The following is a 25,605-nucleotide window of genomic DNA, read 5'->3' as shown; positions in this document are numbered from 1 at the left end:
CATCACCTCACAGAATAGCCTTTTTGGATAAACATTGAAAATAACAAAGCAGCCACCTTTAACGGTGGAAAATAATATTTATCTGAGCGTCGATTGCTGATACCATCTGTAACACGTTCTGTAAAAAGCAGCTCCCATAAACACACCATGTAAACACTGCAGTACTTTTAAATGGGCTGAACACTAAACTACAGAGAGACCCTCTCTTTTTCGCTCAGATGTGCTGCTTCAACCCGCACATCTTTAACTCACACACAGATAAACTAACATCACTGAGTAAATTCACTATTTAACTACATGTTTTATGCTTGCATGTCTCGGGTTTTCCCACTATGATTCTTTGAATTCAATGATAGATAAGTGGGTTTGGCCGTTGACTGTTTTAGCAGCTAGATGAGTGTTGTGCAATCTCTACAAAACCTGAATAGAACTAAAATGATTAATTGATTAGCTTAGAAAATCCATTGGGAACTATTTTGATAATCCCATTAATTTTTCAAGCAAAATTACCAAATATTCTACAGTTCCAGCTGCAATATGAGTATTTGCTGATTTCTTTGTGTTAAGTGATATTTTATTTGACATCTTTGTGTTTTGGACTGTTGGTCGGACAAAACAAGCAATTTGAAGAAGTCACCTTTAGGTTTTTGGACACAAAAACATTTTCCACCATTTTCTGACATATAATAGACCAAAGGATTGATTGAAGAAAAAAAAAACAGCCCTAAACCAGAAGTTATCATGTTTGTATTATTTCATTCACTTTTCTGATAGAGAGTGACAATCCATGTAAGGAAAGAGTTTGCACTGAAACGGCTTGGTGAGATTTGTCAGGCATTACCAAGAAGTAGAAGACTATTAAACCTTTTTTTTTTTTTAACTTGCGTCACCTTGTCTTCATTATAAACAGTCTCTACTGGAGGCAGAGAGATGTAGGAGAAAAAACAAGCTGCTCCAGCTGACCTATCACAGTTCTTATGACCTAAATGTAGTATCACGCTAGCTCATGATGTTAAGGTACATTTTTGAGGAGGTGTGGCGTTCCCTCCGGCAGAGCTGATGTGCTCGTCATTTCAGCTACGCCCTGATGAATAAGAGTAAATTTGCATATACTGTGCAACATTGCTGTGTCACTTTTGGCCATACGAGAATTCGAGGGGAAATTATTCTGATCTTTGTCTTTGAGAGCTGGACAATAATGACATTAAAATAAATAGGATAAAATTTAGCAGAGAGGCCTGTTAGCTCTAAATCTTTTTAGGAGAGAGTGCACTGCAGATTTTGGTAAAGGTAGGGGGGAAGGGAATGCTCACTAAGCACCTAATCCACCACATTCTTGTTAGGGGTCCGAGGCTGAATTCAGGCAGGCTTCAATGCCATGCACTGCGACAGGAGGGTTTGCAAAAGGCTGAGGTAATTGGATTGGAATACGGCATTGAGTGTCAGACAACAAAAGATATCCATCTCTCTCATGGCCGTTCAGCTCTTTTGTTGCTGGCTGGAATTTATTTGGTCATTCACTCTACTCTTCCAAGCTCAGCAAGGACAGAGGAACAGGAGCAGGCCACCGGGTCTGGCTCAGTCTGGTGGTCTCCTATGCGGGCCAGTGGAGTCACAGCGCCTGTGCAGCCTGTGTGAGGATGTGTGAACCACGGATCCCCCAAAGCCCAGGGGTCATTTGTGTGATCATTACCATAATCACATTAAGGCTGCAGGAGATTAGCACCATGGCCTCAGAGGAGAAACCCTGTCTGTGCTCCATGACGACTACAGACCATGCTTAGGGAACAGTGAATGTGCTGCCTAGATACCTATTAGCTGTGTGATAGATGAGCAATGTCATTAAAGTGGAAGAGATGGATAAAGCAAGGAAGCATCCTTCCTTCTTTATCCTAGATAACAGATGATCATACTTATCAGATAAGTATATTTTTATAGGACGTCTTTCTCAGGAACACCTGTGTGTGAGCACATTTTGGATATCTTGTAAATGTGTGACATGAAAACAACATGACACATTTTGATCCTGAAACTAATTCCTATCTGACATTTCCCCCCCTTAGAAGAACACACTCAATCAAAATCAATTGTTCTCTCATTGACCAACAGAATAATACTCATGTTCTTTTTTTTATAGTTCAGTACCACCACCACTCTCCCGCACCCCTGTCATCATCCCAACACAAGCATCACCTCTGGGCAGGTCACGGGTGCACGACAGACATCCCCCTCCCAAAACCCTCTACATTTTCTAGGCTCAATTTAGCTTTTGCCTTCAAGGAGAAAAAAAAGCTCCCTAGGGTTAAAAAATTCTCCAATTAACCCTAATTACTCAGAGAGAGCATTTCAATGAGGCCTGTAACCTGAGATGTCTATCAGTCTGGTGACTGAGGCAGGCGGGGAGGAAGCCGTACCTTTCATCTTGAAGTTCAACCACAGGAAATGTGACATTTGAATATTGACAGCAGTGATGCAAGATGGTGGAAAAGACACTTAAATTATAAATCCATATTACTCCAATACTATGCCTATTTATTAATAATAAAGAAGGTATTTCAAGACATTTGGTGCCCTCCCTACAGAAGCTACTGTCCACATCTGTGTGTCACTGAGGCATCTAAACTGAAGATAAGGTGTTTGCTTTGCTGCTTCAGTGATAACAGTGAACTCGACCTTGTCTACTCGTAGGATTTCTTTCTAAAATAGTGAGAAAATTCCAGACCTTTCTGCTTATCAGGTCCAAACACATACAGGTGAGACATATGACAGCCTCATAAACGGTTGTAAAGTGCGATGGTGAAACATTGTATAGTTACTGATTGATACGCTCCTCTCTCTGCATCGCCACAGTTCCCAACTGTGTTTCCTTGATTGTGACCCATTGAGTGACCTGTGTAATTGGTCCACACAAATCACTAACCACAGGGGCAGAGGGGGGTTCCCATCCTCTCATATGAATGTGTGTATTGGTGTGTGTATATGTGTAGTCTTAGTCACTGATCCACTTCACAGATTACCTTCTTCTAGAGATACACCTGGCGGCAATTGCCCTTCGACACCAGAGCGGGCAGAAAAGGAGAAAAGGATACGGGGGCAATAATATCTTTCAGCAATCTGTCAACCTTTTCCTCTCTTGCAACTTTGGTTTAAGTTTAACTGACAGTTGAAGCTATAAATCTGACTAATATCTAGCTTTATGTTTGGGTCATAAACTAGAGGTTGATTGTTGGAAACAACCAGAGATTATAAGTCATTTCAAGTGGGTGACATTCCACAGCACGGGCATAAAACCTGCAGGTCTGCCACTCTGGGGCACTGTTGTGTGCCGTCCTGATACCATCATGTTGTAAGCAATCACATTCTGAAAATACTCAAATAAAAAAACAAGAAGAAAATGTGAAGATATGGAACATTTTTTCTTCTATGGAATCTAATGCTCTTTCTCCAAGGCTTCCATTGACTGAGGAAAGCGCCCTTACATACCATGCATTTATCAAAATGCCCTTGACTCAGCTACTGGCCTTGATGCAAGCTCATTTTGCAATCCGGATGATTTAGTGTGTTACCTAATGGTGCAAATGTAGAGGAGAGTAAAACCAGCTAAACTCTGCCTACCCACCTTTTAAGCGGACATAAATCTTCATGAGGTAAAATAATAGTATAAATTGCGGCGAGTATAGTATGCAACTAATGCAGGATGCAGGAAGATAAGGCCTCTTAAAGGAGCGGAGGGGTATGAATTGATGCTTGTCTGAAACTGTAATTCATTTATGTTTAGGTTTGCGGTTGTGATGAGTTATGATTATCAATATGGCTGCAGGTCACAGTTTATTTCCACTTTTATTTTCCACCACATCACTGCCAGAGAGTCCTCAGAAGCAGTCTTGAGTGCATGATTATCCTCATGATGTGAAAGGGGCGGGCTCTCTGTGCGCTCTGCTCATGAATATGGAGGCATCGGGCTCCAGAGACACTCCCTCCCTGTTGAACTTGTGCAGCCAGCTCCACTTCGGACCAGCAGTCAGTCAGTCAGTCAGTCAGCAGTGGGCTCGACTGCCGCATGGCTACTGTGTAAACTTTCTTCAACAACAAAGTGGAAACTGTCTGATAACGAAGACGAGCAGACGCCTGGGCAGGGACATACGAGGAAAGAGGTCTTCTGCGAATCGGGAATCCTGAGCTCTGCTGATCAGAAAGTGTTGTTTCCCCCCACTCGTGCATGTTTAAACCAGAGGATAGCTCTGGTGCCGTGTGTCGGCCAGACGACTAGTAACAAACGAGTGGCAACAGCAGTCCGGAGGCATGATTTTGAGACGGGGCTCAGTCGTTGCTGCCTTTTTGCTCTGCTTTCTCGCGAAGGTATGTGGACTACTTCAGGGGGGAAACTGTGGAAGAAAAAAAAAGGGGGTCACTCAGTTCAGCTGTGTAGATGTGATTGCATGTGTGTCGCCTTTTTAAAAAAAAAAAAAAAAAATTGAGCACGGCTATGCTAACATTACATACCCTCATGCAGACAGACAGTCCCGCTGCAAGAATAACACATGCAGGGAAACTTTAAAAAAAAAAGAAGCAAAGTTTAGTTAGTGTTGCATTTCTCGCGCAGTTATTCCAAGTTTTTTTCTTTATATAATGAGGATAAAGTTTTCCATTGCATTCACTGTTCTGTCTTCAACAGGTGTCAGAGGGATCGGGACAATTCGAGTTGCAAATCTTATCGATGCACAATGTGAACGGAGAGTTGCTGAACGGCATGTGTTGCGACGGCACACGGAACACGGCGGATAGAAAATGCACACGGGACGAGTGCGATGCGTTTTTTAAAGTTTGCCTGAAGGAATACCAATCGAGAGTTTCTGCTGCAGGGCCCTGCAGCTTCGGAATGGGATCTACGCCTGTCCTCGGAGGGAATACCTTTTCTTTCAAGAGCTCTGTCAGGAATGACAAATCCAGGATAGTTTTGCCCTTCAGTTTTGCCTGGCCGGTGAGTTGGAGACTTAAAAAAAAAAAAAACTTCTGTGCTTCCCGCCGCGCTTCTTCAAACGAAAATAAAGGGGGGGGAGAAAATGTGTGTTTGCAGGGCAATTCTGTGCAATTACTGTCCGTCAGTCATTCACCCTCCTCCTAAAAAGTTGGATAGAAAGCACAACACAGGCTGAATTTCTCTTTTGGTAATTAGCTCTCTGTGAATTATCCTTTTGAGGAGGTCTCCTCATTATCTGCGCCAATTAACCAGGTGCAGGTATTTTTCTCCCATCAAGGGTTAGAGTTTTAAAACTAGTTTGCATGACAGGTAATCATAAACACCTCAATTCTCAGAATTTGGCTCAAGGGCACACCCATACCGTGGGAAGTGAAGAAAAGTAGGTAAACTATGACCTACTGATCAGTTAAACCTGCAGATAGTCATCAACATGAACAAACATCAAAGATTTCAAGAGCAATGTTGATCTTTACTTTATTCCTTTCACCATCTAGCATAATTTACATTGGTTAGTAGTTGGGTTTTTTTTCTACAACGCCTTCTCAGATGTTCCTCATAAATATTTTCCCCAGCCTGGTTGAATTCTACAAATAAAAGCTTCAGAACTACAGATTTCCCCTCCCCTGCCTCTCTGGCAGCTGGTCCTGTTGCTCAGTACAGTGAAAACCCACTTTCTGGTTTCCTCAAGTGTCAGCTCTTCTTCATAGAGTAAATAAATGGGCCTGACAGGCCTGTGGGAGTGTTGTAGGTCTGTGTGAGAGATGATTTGCCATGCTGGAGCACATTTCGATGTAGTGAAAAAAAAAAAAAAAAAAAAAACAAGGTCTCCGCACAGACTGACTGGCCCCACAGCTTGGCCCGCAAACTCCTCCACTGTGCCTGATGGGTGAAAGGCACTGTCCTGTTGGTATGTGTGTGTCCAATTACACTGAGGCTATTTTTATCTCAATCTTGATGGAAGTTTGTAATTTCAAGCATTGTGCGGCTCCACACAAGCAGAAGAAGTGAAAGAATCGGAAGATCATACGTTGATTCCCTTTCATGTCGTACATTTTTTAAGTGCTTTTCACCTAGTGGTTACCTGCAGGGCAGGATAGATAATTTAGGTTTGTGTTTTCTATGATCTGATAGCCAGTTAAACAATGTTCTCAGCAGGGTAGCATGCTATTTGATATGCTCTGTATTTTTTATGTGCTCTCCACTTAGAAACTGGTGTATCACCTTTTTTTTCTTTTTTTTTTTTTTTTTGCTTTTAAAGACAAAGGTTTCTGTTTATGCTCACGCTATAGCAACACTAAGTTGGCATGGACGCTCAGTGCCAGATTAGTTTCATCTTACTGGTTGAAAACATTCCTTTTTGAAAACAGCACTTGTTGACATTGAAATGAAACCTGGTACCATTTCAAGTTTCAGGACTCTCTTTGCTCTGCTCATATTGCTTTTTAGAGAACAGAGGCCTACATGTCGTACATTTGTTTCCCTAAACACCTAATGGAGGATGTTCTTGTTATGTTCACAGCATGTTGTCTGTGAATTGTGTAGAGAATGGATTTTAATGGTTTTGCAGCGTTGCCGTTTTTGTTGTTTTTAATTTCTGTGCAGTTAATGATTCAGTGAAGCGATCTCAGGTTTGAATAAATGTGTTATAACACAACTCTGCTGTATAAAAGAGGAGTTCTGAGCTCACCGGCTGAGATTTGGGAAAGCACAGAGCCGCTCGTTAGATTCTCTCATCCTTCACTTCAAGTGCTTTACTTCAGTGCACATTAACAATCGTCAGGTTAGGTATGATATCACTCTTTGTCCTTTTCATCAGTTGATTGGCTGCTGTGGACAGATGGCAGTGTGGTGCAATTGGGTTGTTGGGTACTCTGAGTTCATGAAGCTTTTTTTTTTCTCTCTCTCTCTCCCCCCCCCCCCCTTCATCCTCTCTTGTGAGCTGCATGAAGTTGGCCTCTTGTCCAGGCCAAGGGCTTTGTTTAAGTCACGCTCGGTTGGACCACAGGCATTTCATCGCTTTAACCTTGCCACCCACAGTAACTGCTGCACTTAATGAGGCTACACACATGTGCTTAGATCAGGTAGGGCGAGAGCCTGGCGTCCAGCTGAATGCCGTCGGCTGGACATCTTTAACATGAAGCGCATCTGTGCTTTAGAGCCCTGTATGGATTCACCGTTTGCTTCACGCTTTTATTCCAAGTGTGGCCCCAGCTACCCGGGCCCTCACAGTGTATCAAGCAGGGACAATAGTGTGCCCTCAGTGACTACAGTGAGGATTACAGAGAATAATAGAGGCAGTGCAGCTGTAATGCCAGTGCAGGGCAAGCAACAGGAAGCAGTTGTGGTAGACTCAGCAGTGATGAAGTTGGCTCTCAGGCAAACTGTGACCTTGCCTCTGTGGCCATTTCAGCACATTGACCCATGTTACACCTAAGCCCTGTAGATACAATAGAAGAGAAGACCTTTTTTAATTGGATTGGTTCTGATGGTTAGATTGGGCTCGTTCCAAGCAACTCCTTCAAGCTATCCTTCTTGAACAATCTCTCGCCTTTCATCTCAAGTCCTAATTGGTCTGGCGCCTTAATTACGCTCAGATTTGATGTAATTATGCCTGTATAGTATAATTCTTTCACTAAACTCAATGCCTCTCAAGACTACGACATGCTGATCGCTCTGATTGATTTGTTGACAAATCAGAGAGGTCTGAAAACCGGAATCAGGAGAGTCGTAGAACAACAGTCAGCTCAGCCTTGAGGGTAAGCGCTGCCGGCAGCTGTGAGAGTAATGACATGTTTGCTTTATACAGTCTGCTCTGATGTGGCAGTTAAGTGCAAATTACTCAAGTAAAAGAGTGAAAAGAAATGTGTTTGTTCTTTTTTTTTTTTTTTCCTCTTCTCTCTCTCTCCACCTGACCCCGTTCTCTGTTTAACGAGGACTTTTTTTTTTTTAAACATACTTGCGGTGTTGTGTCAGTACGTCGTTACATAATCTTATCAGAGTCGCTTCAAGCTGTATGGAATCATGACATGCATCGACAACAACATGTAATTGGGATCACCTGTTGCCCCTGTTTTTTGTTTCTGCAAATACTTAGTGACCCATCCAAAAGACAGATGACTGGCTGCTTGTTTAGTTAAACGGTTGATATGACTTTCATTCCCAGTCCCAGCTTCATGTTTTGATCTTGTTTAACTTGCCAGAGATCCAAAATCTGTTTGCTGTGTCTTTGTTTTAGTTGGCAGGTTGGAGGTCCTGTCGTATCCCGGCTGACGTACCTTTTCAGGATATTTAATAAGCTGTTGATTGTACAACAGTCTTTCCCCAACTCTTGTTTTGATAAAAAAAAAAAAAAAAAAACTCATGGCAAACAATGCATTCCTTCCTCCCAGTTCATCAGTGCAGTCTTTTGGCTTTGAAGGTGATAAGTGGAGGTGTGTTTCCATGACTGAGCGTCGAGTTTAATGGCAAACAGGGTGTGTTGCTTAGCAGTCCCAATCATTGGTTAGATCTCAGGTTGATACTCTTGAAGTGATTGACTCAGGAAAACTGATACAGAAGGTCAACATCTCTTTGACTAGGCTGTTTACATTTCCTCTGTGCCGAGTGTAGGCCGAGACCAGCCTCATCTGTTGTGCCTTGCCTTTATTTAGACCTTTGGCTGTTGCTTTTGTGAGACATACCTTTTTTATTTTGTTAGATTACCTTGGAATGGTACATTAGATGGCTCCATTTTCAGTCATGGGCAGGATGTAAGCCTTGTCTCGGTGTGTGTGTGTGTGTGTGTGTGTGAGCGCGTGTGTGTTTGGAAAATTCCCCTAGTGAGAGGATTCAGTAGTGTTCTTTGGCAAGTCAGTGTGATCCGAACTGGAATGATCTTTATCACTTATGTTGCTTGTCTGTTGGACAGTGTCTGCTTGGCCAGGAAAGATAAGAAGACATATGGCCACACTTATTGCACTTGGACGTGTGTGTGTGTGTGTGTCTGTGTCTGTGTGTGCGTGTGTGTGTGTGTGTGTGTGTGTGAGAGAGAGTGCTCTGTAGTTCAAAGAGAAGTTGTGAGTCAGCTGGGAGCCTGGGAAAAGTGAACCTGGCAGTGGCAGACGGTTCCAAGCTGATAACCGCCGAGGAGTTATGGAGTGTTAGTGAATGAGGAGTCAGGCGGTATCTCACTTTTCTGGAAGCAGTTATTTGCTCTGGAGCTAAACATTTCAATAATGGTGAGGCTGCTTGTTAGATCAAGGCGCTAGGGGTGTGCCATATCGTATCGTTCACAATAATATTGGTATAATTTTTAATATGATGAAAAAAAATTCATATTGAGATGATGGCAGCGTCCCGATTTGTTGACGTAATGATGTCATACCCTTATGTAGAGCAACAACAAGCATGGCTGAAAGCCAAAGTAACACTGCTACCGGCTCCATGGTGGAGGAGTTAGACCCAGGAAGGGGGTTGAAGTTGTTTGGTTAAAAAAGATCAGATGTACAACAAACCACGGTAATATGTAAGAAATGCAAGAAGACTGTAACAACAAAAGGGGGCAATACAACAAGCAGAAGCACCCAGTTGACTATGAGGAGAGCCAAAAATCCCACCAGGAGTATTTTGTCATATCATCAAGAATATCATTATTGCAGAAATACCCTGACACATCGTGATATTATTTTAGGGTTGCATCACCCATCCCTACAAAGTGCTACAACACTGTTGTTGGATGACACAAATCCTCCTTGATCTTCAGCTGTAGTTTAGTAGATGTGACCTCAGTGATACTGCAACATTATGAGTGAGTCAAAACATTAAGACCAGTAGATGAATAGTGAGTTTTACCAACACTGATCCCATTTTTATGGTGGATTAATCAGCGGTGATAATGATCACAATGCTGCAATAACTCCCGTGTTGAGGCAAGTCAAAATCGCACAAGATATGGGTGTGTTGCCATGTTGTAGATCTGCCAATTATCCATAAAACCTAAGATTTCTTAACAACAGGCCACCTCAAAGGGGATAATGATTTTTGGACACAATGAGAGGTTTCGGCATGCGGCAGGTGAACCGAGCTCGGGGATGTTTTCGGTTGGCAGGGATTCATTGTTGCTCCTAATGTAACCGCCTGTAAAATAATAATGGGCCTCCAAAGCCAGGGTGACTTTAACTGTAGTAAATACAACTTCTCATGCAAGGTTTTTCCCCCTACTTCCAGTTTCTCGTATACCTACGTCAATTTCATTTTGCAATCATGACTAATATGAATATTTTAGGAGACGGATGATATTCTCAGGATACGCCTGTCTAGTGACGGTGCAGTTCCCGTTTTAGCATGAATCATCACATGTACTGCATTGTCACATTCGTGGGATTTATCATGGATAATAATAGCCCTAACTTTATTTATATAGCCCCTTTCATACAAAAAAAAAAAATGCAGCTCAAAGTGCTTGACTCTCCCAAACCATATTAACCCCAATGCAAACTTATTTAAAAGTCCGTGTGGATAGAGAAGACGAGTGAGAGGTCTATCGGAATGATGTATTCATGTGCAGTTGTACAGACTGGAAAATTACTCCTCTAATGGGGAAATGAATGCAAAAGCTCTTCTCAAGTGTAGGATAAGTGTGAACACATGAGGTGAAAGCAATAACATGATACCGCTTAACGCTTGAAGAGGAGCCAGAGGACTCTTGTTAGTGTTAATATAGCTAGCTGTAGGTTTGGTAGTAGTATTGGATGATTAGGTATCACATTACCACTGAGTCACTTTACTCGAGTTCTGTGTCAAGTGATTGCAACCATTTGTGAGTCAGTATATACTGTACGGCCCGTGTCGCTGATGAGCACAGCATTGCAAATAATCGCTGCTCTGATTACAGTGAAAATCTGGCGCAGGATGAGACAAATGTGTCCCTGGGAAGATGGAAAGTTGAATGTCTGTCTGACAAAACAAGGTAAAGCCATGAAAAAAAAACAAAAAAAACCCTCAGGAGTGAGTCATACCCTATTCTTTTTGTGGAACGACAACAGGGGTTTTCCTTCAAGCAGGTTTGTTTACCATGAAGTCATCGCAGCAAAAAAAAAAAAGGGCCACACTGGCAATGTAGAATTTCTGAAATGCCTCCGAGCAGCGCCGTTAGGGGTAAGCGTGTGTGTGAATATAACAAGTAGGTGTTTCTAGTGGATGCTCGAGCACTGTAAGTGGATTACACTTTCTCACAACCGCATACTTTCTCTCTGACTCCGTTGTGCACGCTTGCAGGCACATTGTTCGTTCCCCCATGACTGTGGCACAGGGCAGTGTGAATGTGTAAGCTGATATTGGTGTGAGCGCTACCGACCCCGAATCAGACAAAGCGTTTCGGGAGTGCTGAAATCAAGACAGGCCCTCCAGAGTGTAGCAGTCTTTCAGTCTCTCTCTCTCTCGCTCTCTCTCTCTCTCTCTACCCCCGCTGTCTCTCCTTTCCTGCAATTTTTTTTCACTTACACTTCTTCTTTTTTCTTTTTTTTTTTTTGTCCCTGCATTTTTTTCTCCCTGTCTTGAATTTGCCTAAAAAGCAGTCAAATCTGGATCATTCACAGCATTCATAGCACTCTGTTAGAGGTCTATAAATTAGCATGAAATTGAAAATCCCATATACATTGCAAAACAGGACTGACTGTGTGCTTTCTCAGAACTTTGGAACTCATCCACTGACTTCTCTCGCCACATTTTATAAACATGTGGAGAACTGTGTTTTGGGAAAAAACGGTTTCTAAAGTGAGCAAGGTTACCGTGGCTGAGATGAAGACATATTTTTGGCATTGCAGGGTGAAGTATCCTTTTCTGCGTGCTTTTTTTTTTTTTTTTTTTTTTCCTCTGACTTATTCTAATCATTACTCACGAGTCTGTCCTGCGCAGCCCAGCTCGATGCTGGGTTTGTTTTCGGTGCATCAGACACCCTCCTGCTGGGTGGGTGTCCAGCTAGACCAGACCACTTGCCCGTTTGTCTGTCATCCTAATCGTTGCAACGCAGAGATCTCCACCACTGCAAGCTTATCCTCTCTTAATCAGATCAACGAGACTGTTGTTACATGTCTCAGTAGTAGTAATAGTAGTAGATCTCATCCTAAGTCAACCAGAGGGAGATGAAGCTACGTAGTTTGCTTGGCAAAGTTCCTGAAGTCATGAGAAACCTGAAGAAGTCATGGATGTGATTTATTTTTTTCTCCCTAAGGCTTCAAATACAGAAACCAATACATGAAAATATAATGAAAGGAAAATAAACTGGCAAATGTTGTTTATGCTTTTGTTAATTTTAATGTCAAACTTGACTACTGGTATGGTTTTTTTACCTAATGATTACAAGTGAATAGGTGTATGTATAAAAACATAGAAAAATAGTTTGCATGGCTACTAACAGACGGACAACAAGGCTGTGTGTGTGGCTGCATGGCCAGTAGGTTTATGGTAATGTTATGATTTTTTTTATTTTTTATGATACAGTTAATGCTCGATGATCCTGATCTTGGCTAACACTCGTCATATCTCTGTCTTGTCTTCCTCAGAGATCCTACACTTTGATAGTGGAAGCCTTGGACTTCAACAATGAAACCGGTGGTGAGTATTTGTTCTCGTCTGGTATCTCCATCTTGCCTCCCCCTCTCTCTTTTTGCCTCTTCCTCCTCCTCCTCCTCCCTCACGGCAGCGTCTGGGAGGAGTAGTGTTGAAGGTCAGAAAAGGAAGTTTATTCTTCCTGAACCCCCTGCCCTCTTTCCACATGGTCCACTGGGTGTGCGTGTGTGTCTCAAAGAAGAAAGTGTGTTGACAGGTGCCTGTAAGGAGGGAGAGCAGGGCACGGGAGCGAGGGGAAAGAAGAAGAAGAAGAAGCGGGGATAGGGCAGACAGGGGGGCTTCAGACAGACAGACAGACAGAGAGAGAGAGAGAGGGATGTGTGGCGAGGTAGAGAGGGGGGCCACGCTGCCCCCCTATGAAAATGTTTTCATTTGGCCGATGACTGATGGCAGGTGCTGCCAGCCAGGGTCGGGGTCACACTGTCTCACTGTCACTGAGGCGTGAAACACAGAGTTCATCCGGCCGCTCAGCTCCGCCGCTGCGACCAGCCGGCAGTCACAACACGGGGGGGCTGAGGCCTCTGATATGTGCTGTGGTACTGTAGTTTAAAGTTACCTCTGGCAAAGGTGCACTACAGACTCAGAGCTCAAGCCTTTTTAGTGTACAACTTAAAAACCGTGGGGTGTACTTCTCATGAATGTGGCGAGGACACTGTGGTAGCAAGCTGAATATAAATTCTGGTTGCCAGGTTCGGTTTCTGTCATTAACTATCCTGGCATTTCAGCTGATTGGTGGTCAGATCGGGGACGGCATGGTGATTCCAGCCCGAGGGCGGGCCTTATCCCATGCTTGTTTATGCAGGTCTGTCCGAGGTCAACAAGGTTTCGGTCTTTTCTGCTGTATTTGCCGCTCCCCAGAGAGCTATTAGGGCATCGGTGTGAAAAGCCCCCTGAATGTACACACTCAATGCTGGTTAAGCCCCTCTGAGCTTCACCAGGCTAGCTCGCAGCTCTGTTAGCTTCATGTGCTGTGACTAGCCAAACTGATATGTTTTAAATGCCAACTAATTCCTATTCAAAATAAAAAGATTCATTTTAGTTTGACGCTTCTAGGATTATGTGCAATGTTTTTTTTCTCATTTCAAATTCCTACTTTAGAGGATTTTATACAGATTTTCTATCAAGTATGTGAAAAAACAAACCTCTTTTCCCCTTAAAAGTTTGGATTTTCTGTATATGAAATTAATTTCATGCTTGAGTATGGCCTTTATATGCTCTATAAAGCTCATCTGATTTATGTTTAACTCCAAGCCAGGCAGCAGGTAGTGAGGATGTGCTACTCCTGACACTGCAGGCCAGCGGTCGGTAGAGAAATGCCACACAGCTGAGCTCTGGATTCCAGACTGCTGCGAAATGTTACCGGGCACTGTGATTTCAGTACCCACCCCACCCCGCCCTCCTCCCCCCCCACCCCCACCCCCCCTATACACACCACAGCACAGTAAATAAATGACAGCGGGCCATCCCCCTACTCAGTGGCATTGCATCATACTACACAGAGGAGCGATTCACCCAGCGGTCAGCCACCTCTGCTCGTGTGAGCGCAGTAAATAACAACTGTGACACATTTTTCATTCTCTCCCTGGTGGAAGATTTAGATATCAAGTAGCGAGGGCTACTTATGTGAGCGAGCGGAGTGCAAGTTTGTATGCATGTGTACAGTGTCGTGTCTGGAGACTCAGGCTGAGCATGTTTGCTCAGTTCGAGTGTGTTTGCTCTGTGTGTGAAGCTCATTACAGCCTTGGCTCCCAGGTTAGTCCTTGCCCGTTTGACAGAGCCGTGACCCCATCTTGTTTGACATGAAAAAAAAAAAAAAATGTGTTCCTCTAGGTCTATCTCTGATAACAAGATAAACTGTGCCTCTCCATCTGAAGAGTAGATAGATACTTGTAAGTGTGTGAAAAAGAGTTGGATCAAGACCTCTCTTGACTGCTGTTTACAAGAATGTATGTGAGAAAGGCAGCCTGGAAAAAGTGCTGATGGCACACTGGCAGGCTTCGCAACAGTGACTGTGGCATTGGTGTCCTAACGCTGTAATTTATGGCGGCTGCGGTTCTGTCTTCGCCTGAGCAGATGCAGAGGGCAGCATCTGAGAGCAGTCATATCCTCAAGCTGTAAACCTGAGAATCAGAAACCAACTGGGGAGAGTTGGAGAGGGAGCGTGAGAAAAAAAGCAGTTAAGAGTGCTCATTAAAGGCAGCCTTTTCCTTTTTTCTACATTTCCTCCTTGTATTTTCCTCCTCCCCAGCACACATAGTTGCTTTAATTACATATAATCTGCTATCTAAGAGATCTTCTGCAATTTGTGTCAGGATTTTCAGGCCTTTTTTTTTTTTTTTTTTTTTTTTTTTTCATGGTTCCCACTGTATGATGACGGTAAACATCGCAACTCAACGTTGTACGCTGCATTCCATTATCCTCTCCCTGGCTCAAACATTTAATGAACACTGACTGAAATTCAATTTTGAACAAGAATCTCGCAGTCAGTCTTAATGGTGTTGAACTTGTTTAGGTGCAGACGGGAGGTTGATAGAGAAAGCCTCTCACTCCGGCATGATCAACCCCAGCCCGCATTGGCAGAAGCTGACTCACAACGGCCCCGTAGCCCAGTTCGAATACCAGATCAGAGTCAGCTGTGATGAGCACTACTACGGCTTCGGCTGCAACAAGTTTTGTCGGCCCAGGGATGAGTTCTTCGGGCATTACACGTGCGACTACAACGGAAACAAGACCTGTCTGGAAGGCTGGTCCGGACCTGACTGCAACACAGGTAAGCTGAAATGACAGTCTGGACTAATGGGTTACATCAGCGTAAAATGGAAAGACTGCTCAAGGCAGAAGCCCGAGACAGTCCGGTTAGTATTTAGACTATGAATGACTCCTCTAAAACTAGCAGCCAGACTGTAATCTGTGATTCATGCTGATACACTGTCTGCTGCATTGTTGGCGTTGAATGGGGGACTTTGTTTCTGAACTCTTACTCTGTTTTCCCCTTTCCCTCTTCACTTCAAATGAGCTTTTCATTGCCTCCATGACCAGGAATAAACTTTAACCCCCCGGAAATCAGAATGCGTAGTAGTCCATTTGTGAATCATATCTTATGATGTAGTGCAAGCCTTGGTTGTTTGTCGACAGCAGTGTTTATTCTCACAGGCTGAAATGCTATAGCAAGTTGTAATTATATAATTTACTGCTATAATTAAAATGTGCAAAAAAAAAATTGAGCTAAGTTTGAATCTAGTATCCAGGCAGTTAAATGTTTTTTCTTCTTCCTCTTCCAGCTATATGCCGACAAGGCTGCAGCACTGAACACGGATCATGTAAGGAGCCAGGTGGATGCAAGTAAGTGACCGAGGCTGCTCCGTATGATTTATTATCAATGATTTGACTACATTTTTACTATGTGAAATGTCAAACATGGTTTGTTCAAGTGCCTGTACTTATTATGGAGGCCCGTGCCAGAAGCCTGTGGTGTGGATCATTCAGATATGTAGGGATTTTGTTCAAGCACCAGTTCTGTCATGGCATGGATTTTTCTTGTACGTGCTTCGTCTTTCGGCCAAGAGACTATCTGTACCAGGGCTTTAGCAAAGATACAGACTGAGCTGCTTGTAAATCTCTCGTGGAGCTTTTGACCGGAGCTGCCAGTCTGAGGAAACTGCCAAGACTCCATGTTGGAAACGTAGCCTATGTGTTTCCCTCTAATGAGGCAAAGTGTTATCAGTCAAATCGTGTGTAACATTCGGATGAGCTTTAAAGTGTATTGTTTGTGTAGCTAATGGCTTCCTAATGCTGTTTATGCACACAGCTAGAGGAAAAGCCAGGCGCAGATGGATATCAGAGCTAGGGCATTGTGTGCAGTAACGGTTGTATCTCATCCTCATCCTGGAGGAGGCCCTGCACTGCCTGACTCTTCCCAGAGCTCAGGCATTGGTTGCTTTCTTAGTTGTCTGATTTGGCCATAAATCAAGCACAAGGACGATCAGGTTTGTTCATTTTCTGCAGGAGCTTTGTTGTTTTTCCCATGCTTTTGACATCATCAGGTTTCTTGTAAGTGCTTGTGTGGCATCTGGCAGAACAAGAGGTTGAATTGCTTTAGTCTCCACACAGGTGTGGCTATATATAAAGCTCTGGGTTTAACTTTGTTTATATGCTCTCTGCCAACAAACTCTCTAAGCAAGCTCTACTACTGTTGTAGAGAGTAAGTAGTTTCCCATCGTTGGGCTGTTGAGTGTTATACAACAGCAGTACATAGCAACACTGGCTGCAGGCTAGGGCAGCCTCCTTGTCACTAACTTTATGTCAGCACAGTCACAGCTAATGACGCTCCGTGGGATTTTCTTTTAGGCTGGAATTTTTAATGATAGCCTCAGTCAGCTTTCATTGTTACTAATAGAGTAATAACAGTGCACCTGTGGGACAGTAGAGCCACAGTAGAGAACCGGTTTGAAAAGCATTAACTGCAAAGCCACAACATACCGATTCTTAAAAGAGGTCTGTGTTCATGTTGAGGGTTAAAATCTTAATGTGCATCAGCAGTGCTGCACAATGTAATGTCACATTCCCCAGTAATTTGGCTGTGTAATAACTGTAAATAATTTGGGATCCTGCTGAGGAATCCTGCTCCGCTTCTCATGGAGAGGATTAGCACACTTTTAAGAATAGCCTCTTTAATCATAGACTGAGGTTTACTTAACCACCGCGTTTATTTTTACAGTCCGTCCGTTTCTCGGGGCTAATCAGCGCGCCGCTCCCCCAGAGGGACACTCTGTTTCCTGTCGCTAGACTCCACAGCAGCAACTGTATCGCCACTTCGCCACCTTTTAAAGAGCGGACTTATCAGTCAGGCTGAATTGCGGTCTTAATTATGGAGCCCAGGAGGAAAAAGGCAGCATTATCAGTGTAATTATGGACATGGACATTTCAGTGGTCAACAAGCTGAATTCCCCTCCTTGGTCCTGGGGCACAAGCCTGACTCCTGACTCATGGGAACCAGGATGAGCAGCACTGTAACAGCAGAGAGGAGGGCTGAACACTCCTCTCTGCAAGGATGTCGCTACTGCCAAGCCACAGGCACAGTGTTGTTAAAGAGAGCGTCTGGCCGCATGCTAATGTTAGCCATGCTAAAGGTCCCATTGGAACTGTAATTTAGTGTTTTTGGGGGTTTTTCTCTGTTTGGTAAAATGCTAAATACTCCTCTTTTTCCCTGTCCCCAAGTACTGTTTAAAAGCTGTTGCATAAACACTCTGCTACTTAAGATTAATTTGTGGTCTTTTAAGACGCAGCCCAGTTGTGAGGGTGGGAATACTGCCTCTTTGTTTGTTTCATTTGTGCAGCTCCGTGCTGTATATGCTAATGTGTAGTTCATTAAGTTCAGATTATCGCTGTATTGCTTGTGAAGGAATTCGGGATAAACAAAAGATTAAGATATTAACATTTTCAGATACCGCAGGGATTATCTGACCGTGCTGTGATTATTTTTTTGAATTTTCCTGAATGTCCTGCATGTGTCGCTGTGGTGTGTGAATGTGTGTGTGTGTGTGTGTGTGTGTGTGTTTGTGTGGGCTGATTTTTATTTTATGTCCCTCTTCTCAGGCTGATTGCATGGCTCTGTGTGTGTCTTGCAGGTGTCTGTATGGCTGGCAGGGTCAGTACTGTGACAAGTGCATCCCCCACCCTGGCTGTGTACATGGCACCTGTGTAGAGCCCTGGCAGTGCCTGTGCGACACCAACTGGGGCGGCCATCTTTGCGATAAAGGTTAATTACCTCCTCTTATTTCAGTTGCAGTCGCTGCAGGAGCGGCCCGTGTTGTGTCAAAACAAACTAAAGCTCTGTGAAACACTCCTTTTTTTTCCCCCAGATCTGAACTACTGTGGCACTCACCAGCCATGCCTGAACGGAGGGACGTGTATCAACACAGGACCTGACAAGTACCAGTGCACTTGTGCTGAGGGCTACTCTGGAGCCAACTGTGAGAGAGGTGAGTAATGATGGTCAGCACATAACATTAACCGTCTTTTTCTTGCTAAATTATTGCTAGTATGCGTAAAAGAGCACTCAGCTGACTGACAGATAAAGTTCAGTCTATTCATCACGAGGAATAGTACTCAGCCTGTGGAAAACAGTTGGATAATGTCTCGTGTGGCTCTGGAGGGAGCTCTCTAAAGTCTGAGAAAATAACTGTGATGATGTCATCGGGGTAATCTTGAGCTTCAAACTTTATTCATTATTATGATTAATTTTTACCATAAAGCCTGTGTTATGAACTGTGGTTGTGGCGTTTTAAAGACATGGGACTTAACCAGAAGTGAAGGGTCCAATGGAAGATGCTATCAAGTTGCATTGTGGGAAATTTAGTGTTTTTAAAGCTTGACTCATAAGAGGGACTAAAAGTCAGGATATCTCAGCGTCCGCTGCTTCAAATTTGGATCTTTTTCTTTTTAGAAACTGTCTTTGACAAGTCCCTAAATACTCCGAATCCTAAAGCCTGACTGTCCCTTAAGACTACATTAATTAGAAGAGGAAGAAGAGAGTCATACTGCTGTGGCTAAATCTTATAATATTTTTGGCAAACAGAATGGATCAAAGCAACTTCAAGATTCCAGCTTTTTTATTACAAGTATAAGACAGTCTACATTTGGAAATTAAAATTAAAATAAAAGATTTCATCTCATGGGGTTTCAAACTCCTGCTTGCACTTATAATTAGTTGGAAAGTTCTGTGTTCACTGAGCCTGCAGACTAAAGGTCAAAGGTGCCTTGAGTTTGTAATCAGAGGAGGTGGTAACTCGGCAATAATCTGTTTCCACTCCAGCATAAGTGGCCCCCAAGTCAGGTAATCCGCCAGTTTGATGTTCAGGGGGCCGGTCATCCCTTCGCTCCTCAGGCCCTCCAGACAGATGGGTGTGGTGCTAAGGTTCAGCTGCTGTGAACACTTACCATGGAGATGATGGTTTTTTCCTCATTAAATCTGAGACTCTCGGGGTGCTGACAGCTTAACTGCAGAGATGTCAGGAAACCGTGCCCTTCGTAACAGGAGGTCCGCAGACGAGGGGATACGTCAGGCTATTGTAGCAGAGAGGCCCCAGGGTGCAGCGCCGCATCCTCTCCCCTCCTCCCTACGGCATACCAAGAGCCATCCACTGATCACCTCCAACCGTCTAGTTATTCCCTGAGTGAATCATTCATTTTTGATTCATTTGGGACTCACTCATCCTTAATTCACCAATAAAGGAGAAACTACAGGGCCGAGGCTCCCCCTTTCCCGCTCTCCCCCTTGCCCTCCCACCACTCTCTCATCTTGTGCCGCCGCTCAGAAGAAGAATGGCGGGGAGTCAGAGGGAAGTCACGGTGCGTTGGTCAGGTCAACTTAGCATGAAAGATGATTTCCTGGTGGTGGGCTCTGCCGGGCGGGTAATGAGAGTGAGATTGGGGGGGGGGTTGGATTTGAGCGGGCTTTTGGGGCAGGGGGTGGAGGAGGGTAGGTGATGGGTGACGGAAGGAGTCGACCCCTGGGTGCGTTCTGCTGACAGAGTGGTCTCGGGGTGGGAGGGATGACAGTCAGAAGCTGAAATGCATTTTTACATCTGATTTGTTTCCTTGTGGATAGCGAAGAAAATGTCGACCACATGATGTCACAGTGAAATATTTTCATGGCAGCTACAACAGCAGCAAAATGTCAATGTATATGTCAGGTTTTGGCACCCGCCAAAGAAGGCGGGTTTGTACAAAACAGTATAAATTCAAGAGTGTCATAAATTGAGGATAAGATTATCCAAGGGTGGAATTTCCCTTTCGAAATGAGTCACAGGGGTGTGTGCGTAACCTGTCTGCACCACTGTCCTTCTCTCTCTAGCGGAACATGCCTGTCTGTCCAATCCATGCTCTAATGGAGGGAGCTGCTCAGAGACCAGTCAAGGCTACGAATGTCAGTGTGCATCAGGCTGGAGCGGCCCCTCCTGCACCATCAGTAAGATAACACTCAACCTGCACCCTTTACACTTCAACACCACTCGTAAAAAATATCTTGTTGAATAACCAGAATTGACATCTCTCCCACGCAGATATTGACGATTGCTCTCCAAACCCCTGTAATCACGGGGGTACCTGTCAGGATCTGGTCAACGGCTACAAATGTCACTGTCCGTCACAGTGGACGGGGAAGACATGTTTGATAGGTGAGCCACCCGGCCTCTTTTGCTCTTTCCACCACTTCAAGGCTGTCAACCGCACATGCAAATGCCACCAACCGCCCCCCCTCCACCATTCTCTCCCTCTCTAGATGCCAACGAATGCGACAGCAAGCCTTGTTTCAATGCCAACTCATGCCGCAACCTGATTGGTGGATACTTCTGCGAGTGCGTCCCTGGTTGGACGGGGCAGAACTGCGACATCAGTGAGTTGAAGGCTGTCAGCTGCAGCTGTGGAACGGGACACCTGTCCAGCTTCTGCCTCCCTTTATTTCCTTCTGTTCACTCAGCACAGGCTGAATTAAAAATTATTCACTGCTATAATATGAAGGCATAAAGCAAACAGTTGGACAAGTGCTATGTAAATGAATATGCTGTATCATTATAAGCCCTGTGTGTGGCCGAGGCTGTGGTGATTAGAGGTGGCTCAAAACAATCCCAGGACTAGTTTCACTTGGCAGCAGACAGGATTGCTCAATGCCGTGTTGCACTGGTTCTGCAGCCACGTTATCCAACACTTGCAGAGCTCTGTCTAGCCTCTACAGTGTTTTTAAAGGCCCCTAGCATGGGAAACATAAAGCACAAACTTGTTTTCAAAGACAGACTATTTAGTCGAGTCGTGCAGAATAAATCCTCACATTTGTTTTTCTCGTGCAGATATCAACGACTGCAAGGACCAGTGCCAGAATGGGGGAACTTGCAAGGTACGTGTTGTGTCAGAAACCCATCTACTTTTATCTGGTATCACCGCTTTATTCGCCAGCTTGTGTTTGTTTTAGTGTCTTTTTTGTCGAAGCCCAGGACATTTACAGCGGTTATATAAATAGCTGCTGTAAATTGTTCTCTCCAAACCGACTGTGGAATTGTTGTGGAATTCCTCTCCGAAATCAAATCTGAGGGGAGTGGGTTCAGAGGGGTTTCTAAGGGAGGGACACACAAGTTCCTTGACCACACTAGATTGAATTACCATAAACATTATTGTGTTGAACCCGTGCCAGGAAAATGTGTTGAAATAATTGCGGAGCTGTGATAATGTTCCTCCAAACTTGTCGCTGCCCCTTCCCCCCTCCCCTCCCCTCCCCCCCTTCAACCCCGCTCTCAGCCTCACTCTTCATTCTGTTCCCTGGTTTGACAGTTTTTGTTTGGACCCCACCCTGTCAAAGCAGCTAATCAAATCCGTGGCTACATGAGGGTTTAACCCTGGTTTTCTCTCCCTCTCAGGACTTGGTAAACAGCTATCGTTGCGTGTGCCCCCCTGGCTTCACCGGCGAGCACTGCGAGAGGGACATCGACGAGTGCTCGAGCTCGCCGTGTCTGAACGGCGGGCGCTGTCAGGACGAAGTGAACGGCTTCCAGTGCCTGTGTCTGGCTGGCTTCTCAGGAAATCTCTGCCAGGTGAGATACGACTCCCTCCGCTGTCCCTCGCACAATTAAGCACACATGCGTGAAATCCTCCCTGCTATCATTTAGCATCTTAAGCCTCTTCTCTCCCCCCCGCCCCCTTCTGCCCCCTTTCTGCCAGCATTGCTGTATCTTTGAGTTCGTTGTAAAGTTTTCCTGCCCCACCCTCTTAAATGGCTGTTGTTCCACAGTCCTCCTTTTTAAAAGGGAGTGCTTTGTTGAAGCTGCTCCTGGCTACAGCGGGATACATTCCTCAGCGCTGAAGCCCAGACTCAGAGGACGGCTCCTATGTCTCTGCCTTGTTTTTCCCCTTCCTCCAAGTGCTGTGCGTGTGTTGTTTCCTGGCACAGCCTGTAGGGAGGATGCTGTGGGTTTTGCTCTGTTTAGTGTAGCAGAAACTATGTCAGCTATCAGGTTCACCGCTCTCTATTCAATACCTTTCTACCCTAGCTGGATATCGATTACTGCTCGCCCAACCCGTGTCAGAATGGAGCGCCCTGTTTCAACCTGGCCACAGACTACTACTGCGCTTGCCCGGAGGACTACGAGGGCAAAAACTGCTCTCACCTCAAAGACCACTGTCGCACCACCACGTGTAAAGGTACGTCTCCAGCCTCCAACAACCACAAGCTTTTCGCTCTTTGTCTTTTTCCAGAACGTTTCTGAAAGGTGATCTGCGTAGCGTGCTGTAGTGAAATGCTGAATAAGACCAGGTCTTTGCCATTTGCCTGAACACTTTGCCCACATTATTCCCATGAGGGCAATACCTATATTTTAGTTTTCGTGCGCTTAAGTTTCTTGGCAAAGGTGAGCAATTTTGTTTTGAGTATAGCTCCCTTGATGAATGCCCCCCTCCATCTCCTCAGCAAAGCTTTTCCAATGATTCTCCCCTCCTCTGAGTTCCCTGAAAATCTGGCAAAAGGCTGATAGCACTGTGTGTGTTCCTGGTAACGACTTGGTGGGCTACCTCTTCTTTTTCCCCCTCAATGAATGTGCACATTTTTCTGTGTGTGCGCGCAAGTGTGCGTGTGTAATTGAGTGAGTGGACCAACCACGGAGTCAGATAGCAGACGGTGAGATTCTCTCAGCTCTTGGCAAGAATCAAGTGATTACTGGGGAGCAAATTCACCCTGCTCTCCTAACCTGATCAGACAGGGGGAAAGGAAGGGATTTCAGTGCAAAGTGAACAGGATCACTCTGAATTGCTTATGAAAGCATAACAGCTTATCGCTGTTTCTCCTATCATTCAATTTTTTTTTTCACATTATTGCAGAGATATACTGTTTTTCACAGGGGAAGGGAATTTTTAACAGACTAGTCAGCATTATTATCTGTCAGAGGCCATTACCCTGATGATCTCTTGCTTAATCTCTACTCACTCTTTTTCTGGGTCACTTGTTGGCTCTCTTAGCATAGACTAGTAGACAGCTGCATACCTCATTTAAATATCAGCAATAAACTAAATTCCCTTCCCTCCATATCACTCGCAAGACACAACCCACATTTTATGATTTGGAATGAACAGTTTGTACAAACAGGCTGCATCAGTTGTTTCTGTCTAACAGCAAGTGTCCCTGTTTCACCTCCTCTGCAGTGATTGACAGCTGCACTGTCGCCGTGGCGTCCAACAGCACGCCAGGAGGAGAGCGCTACATTTCGTCGAATGTGTGTGGACCTCACGGCCGCTGCCGGAGCCAGGCTGGGGGCCAGTTCAGCTGTGAGTGCCAGGAGGGCTTCAGAGGCACCTACTGCCACGAGAGTAAGACCAGCTCACACACACACACACAGACAAACAAACAAGATGTTTCACACCAAAATACAATGCAAAACTAATCATGATACGTCAAAAAAAATGCCAGTCTTACATCTTCTCTGGTCTTTTTGTTTTTCGTAGACATCAATGACTGCGAGAGCAACCCATGCCGCAACGGAGGCACCTGCATCGACAAAGTCAGCGTGTACCAATGCATCTGCGGTGACGGCTGGGAGGGCGATCACTGCGAGATCAGTAAGTAGGACTGCTTGTCCCATGACTTCAAAACAATCCCACACCTCACCCACCTGACTGCTCAACACATGTTTCGACATTTAAAGCCTGTTTGATGATCCGCTTAATATGCCGCGCATAAATCACACCCCTGTCCGACGTCTCCACCAGACATCGATGACTGCAGCACCAACCCCTGTCATAATGGAGGGACATGTCGAGACCTGGTGACTGATTTCTTCTGCGAGTGCAAGAATGGCTGGAAGGGAAAGACTTGCCACTCCCGTAAGATCCATTCTTTGTTTTTTCCACAACCGTGCAGTCTGCCTGTGCAGGCTTATGGTATGTGCTTATGGCTGTATATAATTACCCAATATTCTATACAGTGTGCTTGTTTATTCAGGCTCGTGTGAGCGCACAGCTTAAGCAACCCTAAGATTTAAATACTCCCTCCAGGTGAAAGTCAGTGCGATGAAGCCACTTGCAACAACGGTGGCACCTGCCATGACGAAGGCGACACGTTCCAGTGCAAGTGTTCACCAGGGTGGGAAGGGACAACATGTAACATAGGTGAGTCACACGGTCACGGCGGTTTGGATTGTTATTACTTCATATTTACACTCACACACACACATACAAAGAAGAATGCTCTGTGGGAGAGCTCCGTCTTGTCTCAGATATTAATCAGATCTGTCAGGTCCGTGAGGTCCACAAACAGTTTTTATCCCTTCACTCTGTCAACGTTCCCTCTCTTCCCATCTCCCTCGCCCATTTCTCCCTCTCCTCTGAGTGCCGACAGACATCCGCTTAAAATCCCTGATTGCACTGACAATACACTTCAAAGTCGTGGAATGTAGATTCCCTCAGAGAAAAACGGAAACCCGACCAAAAAAAGCCAAAATAACAGCAGTCTCCTGTGACTCTTTAAGGTTTTGGAGCTCTGATTGCACTGATAGTCCTCTTCTTCTTTTTTTTTTTTTTTTTTTTTTAAAGTTGGGGCATGTTTACTGACAAAACTAATGTTCTCTGTTAAATTTTTCCTCACAGCCAAGAACTCGAGTTGTCTTCCGAACCCGTGTGAGAACGGAGGTACCTGTGTGGTGACGGGGGAGTCATTCACCTGCGTCTGCAAGGAAGGCTGGGAAGGTCCCACATGCACACAGAGTAAGTGCTCTTTAAGGGGGAGTGGTGGATGCGATAAAGGTGGACAGTTATTACTATTTAATGATGATAAACCTCCAGCTACCTAGTGCAGAGGTGCAGTCCTGCATCTGATTAAATCTGACTTTTGTTCCTCTCCCATCCCCTCTTGATCTATACCTTTTTAAAAAAAAAAAAAAAAAAAATCTCTTTCCTCTCTCCCTGGCTGCTGCCTGCCATGAGAGGAGAAAGAGGAGTAGGAGGAGGAGGGAGAAAGGGGCTCAAACTCAGGAAAGTGG

General features: G+C 44.6%; 1 protein-coding gene across 1 annotated transcript in view; it reads left to right on the top strand.

The window, feature by feature from the left end:
* The first annotated feature begins 3,880 nt into the window (after positions 1–3,880).
* jag1b (jagged canonical Notch ligand 1b) overlaps positions 3,881–25,605 on the top strand; it is a 29,039-nt gene continuing 7,314 nt past the window's right edge. The window contains exons 1-18 of the mRNA XM_067609717.1: positions 3,881–4,359; positions 4,676–4,981; positions 12,523–12,574; positions 15,102–15,359; positions 15,871–15,931; positions 18,217–18,347; positions 18,451–18,570; positions 20,445–20,558; positions 20,653–20,766; positions 20,871–20,984; positions 21,436–21,482; positions 22,000–22,173; positions 22,630–22,780; positions 23,774–23,938; positions 24,074–24,187; positions 24,338–24,451; positions 24,623–24,736; positions 25,214–25,330. Coding sequence (XP_067465818.1) covers positions 4,303–4,359; positions 4,676–4,981; positions 12,523–12,574; positions 15,102–15,359; positions 15,871–15,931; positions 18,217–18,347; positions 18,451–18,570; positions 20,445–20,558; positions 20,653–20,766; positions 20,871–20,984; positions 21,436–21,482; positions 22,000–22,173; positions 22,630–22,780; positions 23,774–23,938; positions 24,074–24,187; positions 24,338–24,451; positions 24,623–24,736; positions 25,214–25,330 — 2,323 coding nt within the window. The 5' untranslated portion in view covers positions 3,881–4,302. The remainder of the gene's footprint in view (positions 4,360–4,675; positions 4,982–12,522; positions 12,575–15,101; positions 15,360–15,870; positions 15,932–18,216; positions 18,348–18,450; positions 18,571–20,444; positions 20,559–20,652; positions 20,767–20,870; positions 20,985–21,435; positions 21,483–21,999; positions 22,174–22,629; positions 22,781–23,773; positions 23,939–24,073; positions 24,188–24,337; positions 24,452–24,622; positions 24,737–25,213; positions 25,331–25,605) is intronic.

The sequence above is a fragment of the Thunnus thynnus genome, chromosome 14 (genome assembly GCF_963924715.1).
Source record: "Thunnus thynnus chromosome 14, fThuThy2.1, whole genome shotgun sequence".
Classification (NCBI taxonomy): domain Eukaryota; kingdom Metazoa; phylum Chordata; class Actinopteri; order Scombriformes; family Scombridae; genus Thunnus; species Thunnus thynnus.
This window is presented reverse-complemented; position numbering and strand designations above follow the sequence as displayed.